Here is a 15,728-nt window from a genome sequence, read left to right on the forward strand (position 1 = left end):
TAAGGCAGGGTCTCCGATGTTTGAAAGCCAATGTTGACATTTGAAATCACCAATACAAACACACCCCTAACTCAAACAGGTCCCACCCCTGTATCGATAGCTCCGCCCACACATACATACGTAACCTGGGCGACTAACGGAAAGAAACGTGTCTTTATCACAGCTGAAGGGAAGAACAATACGATTGTAGATAAACAAACAAGCAAAAATGACACACAAGCATAATGATGTAAAGGACAAAGGCATATATTAGTTCTGTGTAACAAAGCAAAACCAACGTTACTCACCTATCGAGAAGGAAAAAAGCGCCTCGGCGTCTTAAGTAAAGTCGGCCACATATTCACAGGTAGGAGTTTCCCGAGTCAATAACTCCTGAGCTAAACGCTGTTACTACACAAAACGCGGTTGTAGCTGCCTCTCTACATTACTACGATAGAAAAGAGGTGTTATTTGTGTAGTAACAGCGTTTAGCTCAGGAGTTATTGACTCGGGAAACTCCAACCTGTGAATATGTGGCCAACTTCCTGCTCCTTCAGTTCTCTCCAGCGCTGGAAAGCTGATCCTATATTAACACGTCCTACTTCTTGTCCTTATCGTAAGTCTTTCTTCTCTTTCTTTCTTTGTTTTTATCCTCCATGTCAATGTAAAAACCGCTTTCTGCTAATGTCACACATGCGCACTGAACACTCTCTCCGCCGCATATTGACAAGACACACCCCTTTCTGCTCATTGGCTACATGTTAGTTTCGTATTTGTTTTGTTTGTCGTCCCGACTCGGTTTTCTGAAGCGTTTCTCAAACAACAGAGACCGCACCTTTAACTGGAGTGAATCATTTATACTTGAATCAGTGATAAGTAAAGCGATTTTATTTAAAGTTGTCCGGGTTGCTTACTTGACGATTCTCACCCCCCCCCCCCACCCCCCCCCAACCACCACCACCACCCAAATACACAATGGACAGATCTTATTGGACGTGAGGAAACTCAAACCTTAGCTCTTTATATGCTAATATAGAATTTATGGGAATTTTGTTTGTTTTGTAAAGCTTTAAATTATCTTATAAAAAAAAAAGGTTTTGTAGAACTTTAAGTTTGTTTAGCATCTCAAACCTGCTTTATTATTATTATTTTTTAATCATATACAGGTGTGTGTTTCCTGTTGTGAGGGAAACATCTGTAACATGCCTCTCCCTTGGAACGAGACCGATGCCATTTTCGCCACCACTTCACCTCTGAATGGCAGCAATCTCGCTGCCCTGGATCACACACTTCTCCTCCCCTTCATCCTCCTCTTCGTTCTCCTCAGCCACGACTGATCCTTAATAACTGTGAACTGCTTGTTAACGGATGACGTCACCTCATCTGATTCTTTCCTTCACATATTACAATAATACGATTGTGAGAATGAAAGTCCTTTTAAAGTTACACTTTAATTACAAACACTAGTCACCTTAAAATGTACATCATTATTTTAGTCTTCCAGCTCTAGTAACACGTTGCAGCGCATCCTTTCGAGCCGGGAAGAACGTGATCGTTAAGAAACAGTGTTTTTATACATTAACAAAAGCGATAACCGAAAAAAAAGTCTGTAGCCGGATCCATGTAGATCGACCTCCTGTGAATGAAGTTTTTTTTCTTTCTTTGCTACCTTTTGCTGTGAAAGCATCCTATCTACGAGGAATCATTTAAGTTAGACTTCTTGAAAGTGCATCACTTACAGATGAAGCCAGGCTTCATGAGCAGATCGTATTAAACTGTCAAAACGGAGGCATCTGTTTTTAAGGACACGGAAGAACCGTCGGAGGAATCCGGGACCATATTATCTGTTAGACGCAAGCAAAACTGTACCTTTTGTGCCATGAATAACAATTTCGGTGTGTATTTATTTTCTTGTACCATACATTTTAATTCAGAATGAATGCTGGGAAAGAAAAAAAAAAGAATTTTTCACCCAATTATTTTTTTTTTGTTTTTTTAGTTTTTTTCACCCATGATGTTTTATGATCATTCCCCATCATCTGTCCTAAAGCACTTGTGTACACATGTATGCGTAAGTTATACACGCTGCGTTCTGTAGTGTTTGTGTTGCATTTTAAATCTATTTTTAAGCCACTGGTGGCTCGTGTGGTGTATACTGTACGGTGTATGTGGCCCTTAACCCTTTGTGTAGGTTATTTTGTCTGTTAGATGTTAGACATCCTGCTGAAGGCTATTAATGTTACTGTGATGTGTTACCTGTTCATCACCTTGATGGTGATGTGGTCTCGAAAAAAAAAGGAAAAAAAAAAACCCCAACATGCAGTGTTTGCAACTACAGTGTTATTGCTCTGGTTGATTTTGGATTTTTTTTATTTTTTTTTATGTTTTTCACAAACTGCCCAGGACTTGAAATAACTTTCGGGAATATAAACGTTGTCGTATGTTCAGTTCTTTAAACTGAAATATATTTTTTTTCTTTCTCTAAAACAAAGGGCATGCTGGTTACCCATCGGTATCCTAAGGGCTAACACACTCACTCTTTTAGTGAGGTTCACATAATCACTTACTATAGAAAAAAAAAAAACCTTACCGGTTACACGTTGTGCGTAAACCTGAGTAGTGTGCATAAGAGGAAAAACCCTGCAGGGCCAAAATATTAGACATGAATCATGTTCGATGTGCTAAGTAGGCTGCCAAGTTTGATATAAGTTTTTTTTTTTAAGGAAGTTTGTATTTTTTTAAGTTTTTATTTTTTGTAAATGAGTGTACAAAAAATTTGAGTATATTAAAGAACACAGTAAAAATTTACTATTCTGTTGAATTCTTAATTAATCCTAACTTCATCCTTGATGATCTAAAAATAACTGTTATCTCTGTACAGAATCAAACGAGTTCTCAATGTCCTTTCCACATACAAACATTACAGAATGAATATATATATATATATATATATATATATATATATATATATATATATATATATATATATATATATATATATATTACACAGTACAGACCAAAAGTTTGGACACCCCTTCCAAAAGTTTGGACACACCACCTTTTCAACAGGACAATGACCCCAAACACATGAAGGAGAGTGATGGGGTGCTGCGCCAGATGACCTGGCCTCCACAGTCACCGGACCTGAACCCGATCGAGACGGTTTGGGGTGAGCTGGACCTCAGAGTGAAGGCAAAAAGGGCCAACAAGTGCTAAGCATCTCTGGGAACTCCTTCAAGACTGTTGGAAGACCATTTCAGGTGACGACCTCTTGAAGCTCATCAAGAGAATGCCAAGAGTGTGCAAAGCAGTAATCAAAGCAAAAGGTGGCGACTTTGAAGAACCTAGAATATTTTTTTTATATGAAAATAAAGAAAACCCTTTGAATGAGAAGGTGTGTCCAAACTTTTGGTCTGTACAGTATGTATATATGTGTGTGTGTGTGTGTGTGTGTGTGTGTATATATATATATATATATATATATATATATATATATATATATATATATATATATATATATATATATATATATATATATATATATATATACGTATATATATATATATATATATATACGTATATATATATATGTATATATATATATATAAATTTGTCATTTTCTTGTCTCCAGGCTCACCACTCTGAGAACGTACATATAACCTCAACCAACGATTCGTCAGTTCCTGGTGCTCAGATTCCATCTGCTATTTTAACCTACGCTGAGATAAAGGAAAAACCCACAATGTGTTAGTTTAGCAGTCTGCATCTACGTTATCTCTTAGTCCTCTTGGCGAGAAAGAAAACAAAGTTACCCCACCTCCCTCTCTCTCTCTCTCTCTCTCTCTCTCTCTCTCTCTCTCTCTCTCTCTCTCTCTCTCTCTCTCTCTCTCTCTCTCTCTCTCCTTCCCTCCCTCTGACCAATGCAATGAAAGCTAAGGTTCTCAGGTTAAGCTGAAATGTTAATGATAGCATTGTACACTTGAATGCTCTAATCTGATTGGTCAGAAGGTTTAAATTGCTGGTTCATTTCATCATCTTTTACTAATCTATCGTACTATGTTTACGTCCCTCTTTCAGGGGATAAGTCTGAGTTTCATAGCCTGAAAGATTTATAATTTATTAATCGCTCAGAAGTGGACAACCGGATATAAAAGGAGGAACATGACTCCAGTTGTGCTTAAGGTACAGGGTCAAAGGTGAAAACCTGACTCCGCTTGTGCTACAGGTGGACTTTGAGTTGAAAATGAAGTGTACTTTGTTCGGCCGTGTGGTGTTCTGTTATCGTCGGGTCCTGGATGTTACGTTGAGGATGGATGGATGTATAAATTATGAAGTATTTGCAATAAAATACAGCCCTGCAGCTTTTTTACCTCAACGGTGTAGGATCTTTATCTACTAATCCTGTTTCTTAAGTCACCGTTTCCTGCTAGTCGGGGTCAAATTTTCTCGCTTTCCAGATGAGCAGTAACATGATTTTAATGATCTTGAACTGCTGCGTTGCTGAACTTCAGGTACCTCATCTGGAGTCCAAAGAATGACCCTTATTGTTTGGCCCTTTGGCTGGATATCCTGTGTATTATTGCCATGCTGAGAGTATTGGTGCTGCACAGCTTGAGAAAAGATTGAACAGAGATGGAAACAATAACAAGCTTTTTTTTTTTTTTTGCTAAAAACCTGGGGAACCTGGGCAAACTGTGACTGCCTTTGGGGCAAATGTGAGCGTAATTTGTATATTAAATGAGTAGAGATATTAGTCAGGTATTGTCTAGTGTTTTTCTCCATTGATTTTTTTTTATGTATTCAGTTTATCTGGAGGATTGTTATTACACGTGTGTGTGTGTGTGTGTGTGCGTGTGTGTGTGTGCGTGTGTGTGTGTGTGTCTACTCAACCTGCTATTCTATAAATAAAGGGTTGAACCTCAAGGACAATCTGAAAATCAGCAGTCAGTATGTGGTCATGCTGTTGCATGCTCTAAACTGCTAAATGGTTCTAAACCCACTCTAACCATCTTCTATCGTATAGACATACAGTACAGACATCGCGTGACCGTTATCAGTGTGAGAAGTCGAAGGGTGGAGGAGACTCAGACGGTGTCATTTACTGTATAGAGTGCGGACGGAGCGTGATGTAAGTGTGAAAGTGATGCAAGGATTTCCATCACAAGACCAGAAAGTGATCTCTAGTGTTCCCAGGCATTAAAGGGAGAGTCTGGTCAGAAGTGGGAAATGTCCCCTAGTGCGTTACAGACCAAAAGTAAAAGTCTAAGGCACTTTCTGTAGACCTCCATGATTGACTTTACATTTCCAGCATTTGGCAGACACCCTTAATCAGAGTGACTTACATTCTCATTTCTATATAACTGAGCAAATAAGGGTTAAGCGCCTTGCTCAGGGGCACAACAGGGGCAGCTTGGTGGACCTGGGATTGAACTGACATCCTTCCGATTGGTCGCCCGACACCTTAACTACTAGGCTACCACATTTACTGGGTTGAAACAAAGAGCTGGGTAAGAGTATCAAATTATTTCTATACCATAAAATAGCTGAAGATTGGAAGCACCGTGAAGAGCTTGAACTGGGCATCTGGTCAAACTCGGTATCGTGACTACAAGGGCCTTGGTCATAGAGATAGCAAAGAACCCAGTGGCTTTAGCAGTCCTCTGTAGAGATAGGAGTAAGTAAGTTTATTTACAGAGCACATTTAAATTTAGTAGACCTAAGGGACCTAGATGCTGAAGAGAAATAAATAAGGTCCGTAATGTTAAAAGAATCTTGAACTGAATTCCAAAATAAACTGGGAGTCAGTGAAGAAAGGCTAAAATTGGGATGATATGATTGTGAGTTTTTTTGTACCGGTCAACAGCCTCGCCGGCTGCGTTCTGGACCGTCTGCAGATGAGCTATTGAGGATTGGGGAAGATGGATATATAAGGAATTATAGTTAGTTTTTAACTGGTAATAACTGTTCTTGACAACAGAGCGAATTTGAGTTCAGAATCAAAAAGAACGGCCAACGTTTTTACGTACGGTTTGACGTATGGAGCGAGATAACAACCTAAATTACTGATCTAGCGGCTTCTATTCTTAAAAGGATCCGGAATAAATCATCTCGGAAATTATTTGTCATCCTGCTTTTAATATCTTCAAGAGGGACTGTAGTGAGGCTCCAGGAGAACCTACCTTACCAACTGAGATAAAGCAAGCAAAATCTCTTGGCGTTTTTAAATCTCAGTTTAAAACTCATTTTTTTAGGGTAGCTTTTAATTGACTAATTGTGATTTTACATTGTGCTTATTTTATAGTCTATTTTTGTTGCTTTAATTTTAATCTTTGTATTATGTGAGTATTTTTGTTGATTTATTTGCTTTTGTAAAAATGCTTTGAGATGTACTTTTAAAGGTGCTATAGAAAATAAAGGTTATTATTATTATTATTATTATTATTATTATTATTATTATTATTATTATTATTATTAATGGTTCTTGCAAAGCAACATTCTTGTTATTGTGCCGGACAAAACTTCGGCGTGTAGCTTGTACCGCAGCTTTTGTCCTAGACCCATGAATGAGGTGTCAAATCGACCGGCTCATTGAGGTGAGGGGTGCAATGACTTTTATAAGCGAACGGAATTCCGGAATTCCCGGTACGGAAGCTCAAAATGGCTTTTTTCCCCCATAGACTTCCATTATAAATTTTGGAGGTTTATAACTAGGCTATAATTTTCTATAATTAATTAATTTATATAATTAATAATAGTATTAATTAATTATATTAATTAATATAATTTAACTATAATTTTCGAGCGATTTACACCAAACTCGACCAGCTCCTTTAGGACCTTACTCCGGACAAAGTTTTATTTCAGTAGCAACGTTTGTCCAAAAGTATTGGCACCCCACCGGGTATTCACGTGTAGCCCCGCCCCCAAAATAAACGAAATCAAGAAGTTAGCACAACATGGACATGTCATATATCAAAACACTCAGCACGATGAGGGCAACTTGCCACGAGCAAGCACCATTCACATTTTCTTCAGGAAATGTACATTCCAGTTATTATTATTATTATTATTATTATTGTTGTTGTTGTTGTTGAAAGGACAACCAGCTCAGAATTATAGAGATAAATATTAACTTAATTTTAATCTTTACAATTTTTATTCTGTTCCTATGCATTAATGCTTCCTCGAATGTAATCTGCCAGGCACAGGAATAGCTTACCTGAGGAGACTTAAAGCTGTAATTGCCAGTACAGCTCATTTGCCACAGTGTTTTCTTTTCGTCTGTTGCCTTCTATAAACATCACACTCTTCTCTTTAGCATCTGTAAGCAGTTCCGGCCTTTTTGTCGTTCGCGAGCTCTAATCCACTCTTTAATTGAGCAAGATTCTTGCAAGTGAATGAGCGTGCTAACAGGATTACCAAGGAGATCATCCAGAGCTGAATGGAAAGAGTGTACAGGTCATGGTAAAGGACTGGATTATACTCAAGAAGAAAATACCAAGCTGTTCTGCACAGACCCCTGCTGTACCGCACCGCACGACCGTTTGAGACGACGGCTCGATGCTAACGACTACATCAGGCACGTAAAGGTTGTAGAGATTAAAAACCTTAACCCTAATTCTGTCCCAAATTATTATCTGTTGGTTCCCAAGAACAGGACTCAGGAATTTACAGGTAAAGTTGAATAAACATGTGTATACTAACCAAATCTCTGTGTAACAATATTCTGATCCTAAACTTAATCCTAAATCGAATTCAGGAACAGTGAATATGGAAAATATTTCTCCTTCATAGGCTTTGGTGCATTTTTTTTTTTTTTTAAATCACTGGTTAAACTATGATAAAAGGCAGAAACAAAACTCCACCACCATCCAAGAAAAACAGGGGCTGGCACTCCGGAGTCAGAGCGTGCCAATCAATTGGAGCTGATTTCTGAAAACAGGAAGGCACTCAGAGTTGAGTTATGCGTATGTTCCATTGTTGGGAGCAGACGTGCGACACCAGGCTCTCCTCTTCATGCCGGCACATCCTGACGCCGAATTTACTGAGTAACAGCAACAAGCAGATCAAACGTGTCATTTACTGTAGTATTTAAACTATAGACAGATATTATGCAGAAAAAAAGGATTTGTTAATGAAATAACAACAATAAAAAAAATTTACTTAGTCGTAAGATCGATTGTTGCATGCGTTCATCAACAATTTCCAGGACCCACCATTGTCCGCCTTCCCGGATATAAACTAATAAACCCACTAAAAAACTCACAAGCCCATAATTACATATATATATATATATATATATATATATATATATATATATATATATATATATATATATATATATATATATATATATATGTATTTTTTTTTCTATATTACTATGCACCAGTACACCAAGACTAATCTTTTGTACAGTATGTTTAAACCCATAAGAATAATATGTGATGGGTTTAGATTTAAATTTATGCAAATTTGGACAAATGATATATATGATACACCGACCGTTATTATTGCTGCGAATGATGTGTTTATATACAGCTGACAATATTCAGATAATTAGTGGATCATTCTCAGGGCAGCTATGTAGCAGTGTGACTGAAATTGGTGTGTGTGTGTGTTTGTGTGTGTGTCATGTGGAAAGGTGATGTGGATTTTAAACAGAACACTTGATTAAATTAATCCCTGCTGAATTGAGATCCAGTCCACCAACCTGAAGTATCCAGGTATCTGACACTGATATAGGACAGAAACGTGACATCTATTGTATGCCACGTGTATTTGTTTGTTTTGTGTTCACGTGTGTGTCTTTCTGCTTTCTCTCTGTGTCTGTCTTTCTTTTTATTTCTTTTCTTTATCTCCTGGGTCTCCCAGGTTCATGTTTTCATGTTTGTGTGTAATTCTGTATTGTAGTCATTCCCCTGTTTATGCTACCCTTGCGTTTGGTCTGGAATTGTGTTCTCTCGGTGCCATTAGTTTCGTGACCGCCACACTGTATTATCCTCATGTACAACCTTAACCCAGTGTAGATACATCTAACAGAATAATACTGGGTGAAATATTTCTTTGATTAAAATTATATTACAAATATCGGTGTGTATCCGGTGTTAGTGTTAAGGTGAGATTACGTGTAGTGTCTGCTATACAACTTGGTTCCTGGAATTATCTTAGAAACCATTGCAGATTAAAAACATACACTTTAATCTAATCCTGTGGTTCATTACAGACAAAACCATAATGCAGGATTTAATACTTTGTGTTTTGAACCATATTTTTTTTAAACCATGCCACTGTTGCATTATTTATTTATTTATTTATTTATTTTCCTTTCTAGGCATTCCCAGTAGAAAAGCTCTTGAGAAGTTGAACTTGTGAATTATTCAGATCTCATGCAGGGTGAGCCTGACCCAGATCTCTAACCTCGATTAAAAATAAATGACTCCAGTTTCTTATGTGTGCTAAATTATTCAGGCGCATGTGTGAATGCATTAGGCGATCATGTGATCCTGGGGCTTTTCCTCTCCAGCACTTATTTACAGTAACACACCTGATCCATGTTAAACAGAGGGGTTTTTTTAAATAAAGACCTGAGAGTAGCTTCAGGTGTGTTAAAAGCTGAAACCCAGGCACTCGGTATTAAACGAAGAGCTCACAGTTTTCCATGTAATACACTAGTCAATATTTGTGAGCTACTGTTAGCTCATTTTTTTAAGCAAACACAAACACATTGGATTCTCAATAGGGGAATCATATAGTTTTATATGAGATGTTTTTTTTTTCAGTGGTTAAATTAATTGCACCAAGATTATGTCCATTAAAAATAAAATTATATATATATATATATATATATATATATATATATATATATATATATATATATATATATATATATATAATATTTATTTATTTATTTACATATATAAAAACAAATAATTAAACGATTCCTAATTCGGATTCTATCCGATGATTCTGTCAAAGCAGAATCATCGGATTGAATCCTTTTTGGATTCAAGTAGAAAAAATCGCATAAATATTTGTTTACATTATTTTCATATTTTAAAAATGTGATATTTAGGCAAAACTGCATCTGATTGCAGTGTTTTTTTCCCTTCGGAATCTGTTTGGAACTGTTTTTTTACAGTGAACCGTTAAAAGGTGAATCACATAAAAGCGAAGTGAATCATTTCAATTTGGTTCACTTAAACGTAAAACGAATCATTTAAATTTGAATCATTTAGAAGTAAAGAGATATATTTAAAGTTGAACCACTTAACAGTGAAGCGAATAATTTAAAGCTGACCGAGTCGTCAGGACAAAACTCGAGACATCCAGTTGAATGAATTATTTTTTCTTCTTGTTGACTTAGTAAGAAATTTCATTTTAGCAGCTAAGTAACCGTGCTGCGCATTCAGAGGAGACTGATTGGAGTCCATCTGCTGATCGAGGCCATTTGGGCTTAATGAATACTAATAATGCACAAGCATCTGTTTCTCTCTGACAAAAGGCCCAACACTGATGACCTCGGTCAGCCCTGGGGTTAATCAGCTAATTGGATAAAGCACAGTGAGTGTGTTGGAAGGGTCGGGGTTTAGAAAACAAGCCTCTGGATAAAAGTGAGAACATTTGGAAGATTTACCGATGCACTGAGTAGTGTGGACTTGACACACACACACACACACACAGAGGACATTTAGTCCATAACACAAGACAGACATCAGTATGACATTTTTTATGTTAAATAACAAACCAAACAAGTAAATAGCACCTGTTTATTTATCCATTTTGGTTAAATCGAGTGTAATATTACACGGCACTTAAATTATTTTATTCTATAATTTCTGGTTGTGTGTGTTGTGTCTGACAGAAACGATCTATAGTGAGTAGAAAGTCATCTAATGATAAATGTATACCTTGTTCCCCAAAATATGTTCTGGACCTGTTGTGAGTGTACACTGTTCCAGCCATACGAACCGTATTTTAAAGACATGACACGTCTACTATAAAATATTGGCCAGAATCCTGATTCCATTTAATTCATAATAAACTCAAAGCTGGTCAATTAATTACTACAACAACAAAACTTTACAAAAAAATCCAGCCAAATCTTTTGTGAGGGTAAATAAAAAGGCATTAAGGACAGAACAAGGGTAGATTTGTAACAGTTCTCAATAATCAAGCAGCATGAAATCGATCTGATCTACACGATTTTTACTTTATATTCCTCTACAAAAATAAATAGATCAACAGATGAACTCCGAGCAGACGAGCGATATTCAAGTGCTTGATGCGTTAATTTCCTTGCAGCTTCTTCATGACGTTGCTGCCGGGCGGCGCGTTGGTGAAAACGGTTCCTACGAACGCGTGAGTGCCCCACAGGGAGTGACGGATCACTTTACAGCACCCAAGATCTTCGATCTGGAAACCCAGGTGGCGATAACGCTCGTCAGTTTCGAACAGTGTGTTGTTGGTGTAAGAGCCGAAAAACTGCACGTAGAGATGGTGAAAAAAAGTGAAGGGTTAATAAGATGTGAGATGCTTCTGTACAGCACTTTTATGCTTTCTATAAGGAATATTGATTGAATGATTCTTTAAAAATACTGTGTATTTAACTGTATTCCCTCACTGTGGTGCGTGTGTGTAATAAGAAGATGAAGCGCAGTCTTATGTATAAATGTTCGAGTCAGAATAGCATTACGAGCATCAGTACTTTAACTCTAGTGTAATGTGAATGATTCAGGGAGATTATAATGGATTATAAACCTAAATAAGTTTCAATACCGAGCAAAGGAACCATAATGCTATTTTTAGCAACCATTTATTCCATCGGGCGAGTCGACTTACCGCAAGTCCGGACGAAGGGTCGATAAAGTCGGCCCAAAAGCCCTCTGAGTGCAGAGCGTAGCAGATCTCCTTTGCCCCTTCGATGAACTGTACACATCACACAAAGCATTAACAAAGTCCTGATACAGCCTCTTTTAAAAGTGTGTTTGTTCGATTTTAAGAAGCAAACTTGCTTCTTTGAAAAGAAAGCAAAAGTTTAAAAAAGTTTTCTTTTACACTTTTTAGTAAGTGTGTGTGTGTGTGTTTTGGACAGAATAGATAACTTATTGGTTCATTGTTCACAGTGTGTCTGGCAAAAACTCAAAGATGCTGAAATTGATCAAGAATCAAGGTGTGTGTGTGTGTGTGTGTGTGTGTGTGTGTGTGTGTGTGACTTGAAAAAGCAATTTAACTTCTTTAAAAAAAAAAGAATTCAAAATGTAAAGGTTAGTTAAAACACTGCATGTGTGTGTGTGTGTGTGTGTGTGAGACTCACTTTAGCCAGCAGTTGCTCTCTCTCCTTGTCCACCTCCTCGGACCAGGCAGTCATGTCATTCTCTGTTCTCTGTGTTACAGTCAGCACCATCATACTGCTAGACGGGGCTTCAGGAAACATCGACGCAAAATCTGTGTGTTTTGGGAAGATTCAAACATCAAGATGAGTAACACATTATATGTAACCTGCAGAAACTTCAGCTTCTGTGTTTCTCCTGAATCGATAGAGTCAAAAAAAGTAAAGAAAATCCAAAATATAACCCCAGACCAACATCTGCTCTTTATACTGTGATTCAGAATAAAGAAAAAACCAAAATCTAAATTCAAACACATTTAAATTTAGTATATTATACAAAAGCTGCACAAACTTTTATTAGTCGTGTTTTGCTGCCATCTTGTGGCCAAAATCAAAATTGGCGCCATACAACAAACCTTTTTTCAGCAGTTCTGGGCAGGACTGAACAGCACACTCAACTCTGGAATGGTTGAAAAACTGCTCTGCACTGTCGACCTTGTCGAGCACTGAAGCCTCTGCGTTCTCCTAAGAAAAAGGAAACAGAGGAGCAGTGTTTAACTGACTGCTTGTTAATGCAGCTTTATATAAATATAAAGTTCCTTACGTGGAAGTCGGTGATGAACTGTGCCATGATGAACTCGTGCCTCTCGGTGTTAGACGGCACTGTCAGCAGGTCCGGTAGAGATGTACACGCAAGGCCTGGCTTCTGCTCTGCCATGTCTTCGAGCTCCCTGGCAAATCCTACGTTACCGGGAAGCTGGAAGCGTTTATCCTGAGGACCAAACGGACCCATGGTCTCATCGGGCCACACCGTCCTCGGTCCTGGATTACAGAGCAGTAAAAAAATTTACTTATTTCAACTAAAATCTGCCATTCTCACTACCCTTATTTTATGCCCTGAGTATTAATTACTTCAAAAACCAAAAGGAATTTGGAGAAAGTTGTAAATAATTCCAGGAATATTTTGTATCCCCTCAGAATCCCACTGCAATACTGTTCCCCCTTTTGTACTAGATATATCATAGATGTATCTGGAATGAGTGGATTTAAATTAGTCTAATGAGAAATGAGCCGTTATGTTACAGTGGTGTTGGATGTCTCTCTTGTAGCTTAATCTTGACTTGTATTGACTTGTTTACAAAAGTACTGAAACGTCGCAACCTTCGAACATCTACTTGCTAAAAATGTCATTTCTGATCATAAAACCAGTCAACATGTAGAATGAAGGACTGTTCTGGTCACTTACCCATATCCGGGGGTGTGACATTAATGTGACGTGCGTCTGAAAAACATCTAGTTCCTACTATGTTCCGCACGAGAACGTGAAGCCCTGGCAGGTATGTAACCATCCGGGCTCTGTTACAGAGCACCTGGTGAGCAGAAAATGCACCGAATGAATGTTCACAGAACAAAACAGTCTACAGATTGCAACAGTTACCCTGTATGTGTATTATGCTGCTCTGTCGGATAAGCAAACATCAACCAAACATATAAGTCTTCTGATTGTACTGCATTCAAGGTGACGTATGGATGCCGTGACATATCTCCCGAAAACTCAGTTACTGACTGTGTGTGTGTGTGTAGTTTTTCATGTTCTCTCAGTGCCTCAGGGGTCCTTCAAGCTCTTCAGTTTCCTCCCAAAAACATGCATGTAGTCATTATGGGCAAGTCGTGGCCTAATGCTTATAGAGTTTGACTACCAACCCTAAGATTGTGGGTTCAAGTCTCGGGCCGGCAATACCACGACTGCCCTTGAGCAAGGCACCGAACCCCCCCCCCCCCCCCCCCCCCCCAACTGCTCCCCGGGCGCCGCAGCATAAATGGCTGTCACTGCCCCAGGTGTGTGTTCACTGCCCTTACTGAAGCTGAATAACTGCTGTACTGTATTGTACTGTACTGTATTGTACTGTACTGTAAAAACCAAACATTTAGACATTATGCAGAATTATTCATTATATCTGAACTTACACTGGCCATCCTGTTGGGCTTCTCTTTTTTATTTGACACCTGTGGATGAAAAGACCCCATTATCAAGAATGATTAGAACAGGGACATTATTATTATTATTATTATTATTATTATTATTATAGCACAGGAGACTAAACAGCTAGCACAGTAGGCTAAGTGAACGGCTAGCACAGTAGGCTAAGTGAACGGCTAGCACAGGAGGCTAACTAAACAGATAGCACAGGAGGCTAACTAAACAGATAGCACAGGGGGCTAACTGAACAAATAGCACAGGGGGCTAACTGAACAAATAGCACAGGAGGCTAACTGAACAGGTAGCACAGCACGCTAACCAAACAGCTAGCACAGGGGGCTAACTAAACAGCTAGCAAAGGATGCTAACTAAACAGCTAGCACAGGAGGCTAACTAAATAGCTAGCACAGGGCGCTAATTAAACAGCTAGCACAGGGCGCTAATTAAACAGCTAGCACAGGGCGCTAATTAAACAGCTAGCACAGAATGCTAACTGAACAGAGAACACAGAAGACTAACTAAACGGCTAGCACAGGGCGCTAATTAAACAGCTAGCAAAGGATGCTAACTAAACAGCTAGCACAGGGCGCTAATTAAACAGCTAACACAGAAGGCTAACTAAACAGCTAGCACAGGATGCTAACTAAACAGCTAGCACAGGGCGCTAATTAAACAGCTAGCACAGGGCGCTAATTAAACAGCTAACACAGAAGGCTAACTAAACAGCTAGCACAGGGCGCTAATTAAACAGCTAGCACAGGATGCTAACTAAACAGCTAGCACAGGGCGCTAATTAAACAGCTAGCACAGAATGCTAACAAAACAGCTAGCACAGGAGGCTAACTAAACAGCTAGCACGCGTGAATAACCCGTTATAACATGAATATTACAGTATTAATAACGGATATAATATAACACAATGTCTGTCCTTTACACGTCATTAATATTTTGGTTCTCACCTGTATCGCTCCTGCGTAATTTAAACAGTTTATAAAGAGTAGGAGCACCTCAAGGTTCTTGGGTCACCTTTTGATGATGTCACTACGGCAATCTGCGAGGGGACGACATAAAAGATCAGGATCTATTTGATTGGTCGATTAATAATATTGTAAATAATATATATAATTAAAATTAAAAAGGTAAAATAAGACCAAATTAAATATAACAAAATAAGTATAAATCAGATAATATAGGTTGTGCATGTAGTAAATATTAGTAGTAAATAAAATAAAATAAAATGGCATTAGCTGTATGGTGGAAATAATAAATAGAATAATAAAAAATTATCTTCAAGATATGGGGAAATGAACAGTGTGGCAATTTCCCCATATCTTGAAGATAATTTTTTATTATTCTATTTATTATTTCCACCATACAGCTAATGCCATTTTATTTTATTTTATTTTATTTTATTTTATTTACTACTAATATTTACTACAT

General features: G+C 38.0%; 2 protein-coding genes across 3 annotated transcripts in view; one reads left to right on the top strand and one right to left on the bottom strand.

The window, feature by feature from the left end:
• Positions 1 to 2,773, top strand: part of lypd6 (LY6/PLAUR domain containing 6) — a 29,347-nt gene extending 26,574 nt beyond the window's left edge. For both annotated transcript variants that reach the window (XM_047814468.1, XM_027152375.2), the window contains one exon: positions 1,146 to 2,773. In XM_047814468.1, coding sequence (XP_047670424.1) covers positions 1,146 to 1,316 — 171 coding nt within the window. In that variant the 3' untranslated portion in view covers positions 1,317 to 2,773. The remainder of the gene's footprint in view (positions 1 to 1,145) is intronic.
• Positions 2,774 to 10,731: 7,958 nt separating this feature from the next.
• On the bottom strand, positions 10,732 to 15,367 carry mmadhcb (metabolism of cobalamin associated Db). The gene is made up of 8 exons (XM_027152287.2): positions 15,248 to 15,367; positions 14,276 to 14,314; positions 13,554 to 13,677; positions 12,912 to 13,129; positions 12,724 to 12,832; positions 12,293 to 12,423; positions 11,818 to 11,904; positions 10,732 to 11,460 (listed from the first exon to the last, which is right to left on the bottom strand). The coding sequence occupies exons 2-8, from the start codon at positions 14,282 to 14,284 to the stop codon at positions 11,266 to 11,268; spliced, it is 873 nt and encodes a 290-aa protein (XP_027008088.1). The 5' UTR covers positions 14,285 to 14,314; positions 15,248 to 15,367; the 3' UTR covers positions 10,732 to 11,265.
• Positions 15,368 to 15,728: the final 361 nt, after the last annotated feature.

The sequence above is a fragment of the Tachysurus fulvidraco genome, chromosome 6, assembly GCF_022655615.1.
Source record: "Tachysurus fulvidraco isolate hzauxx_2018 chromosome 6, HZAU_PFXX_2.0, whole genome shotgun sequence".
NCBI lineage: Eukaryota > Metazoa > Chordata > Actinopteri > Siluriformes > Bagridae > Tachysurus > Tachysurus fulvidraco.

Coding starts and splice junctions, on each gene's coding strand:
- mmadhcb (XM_027152287.2), bottom strand. Junction 13,130..13,553: donor TGTCACACCCCCGGATATGG/GTAAGTGACCAG, acceptor TCTGTAATCCAG/GACCGAGGACGGTGTGGCCC. Junction 11,905..12,292: donor GAGAGCAACTGCTGGCTAAA/GTGAGTCTCACA, acceptor TGATGTGTACAG/TTCATCGAAGGGGCAAAGGA.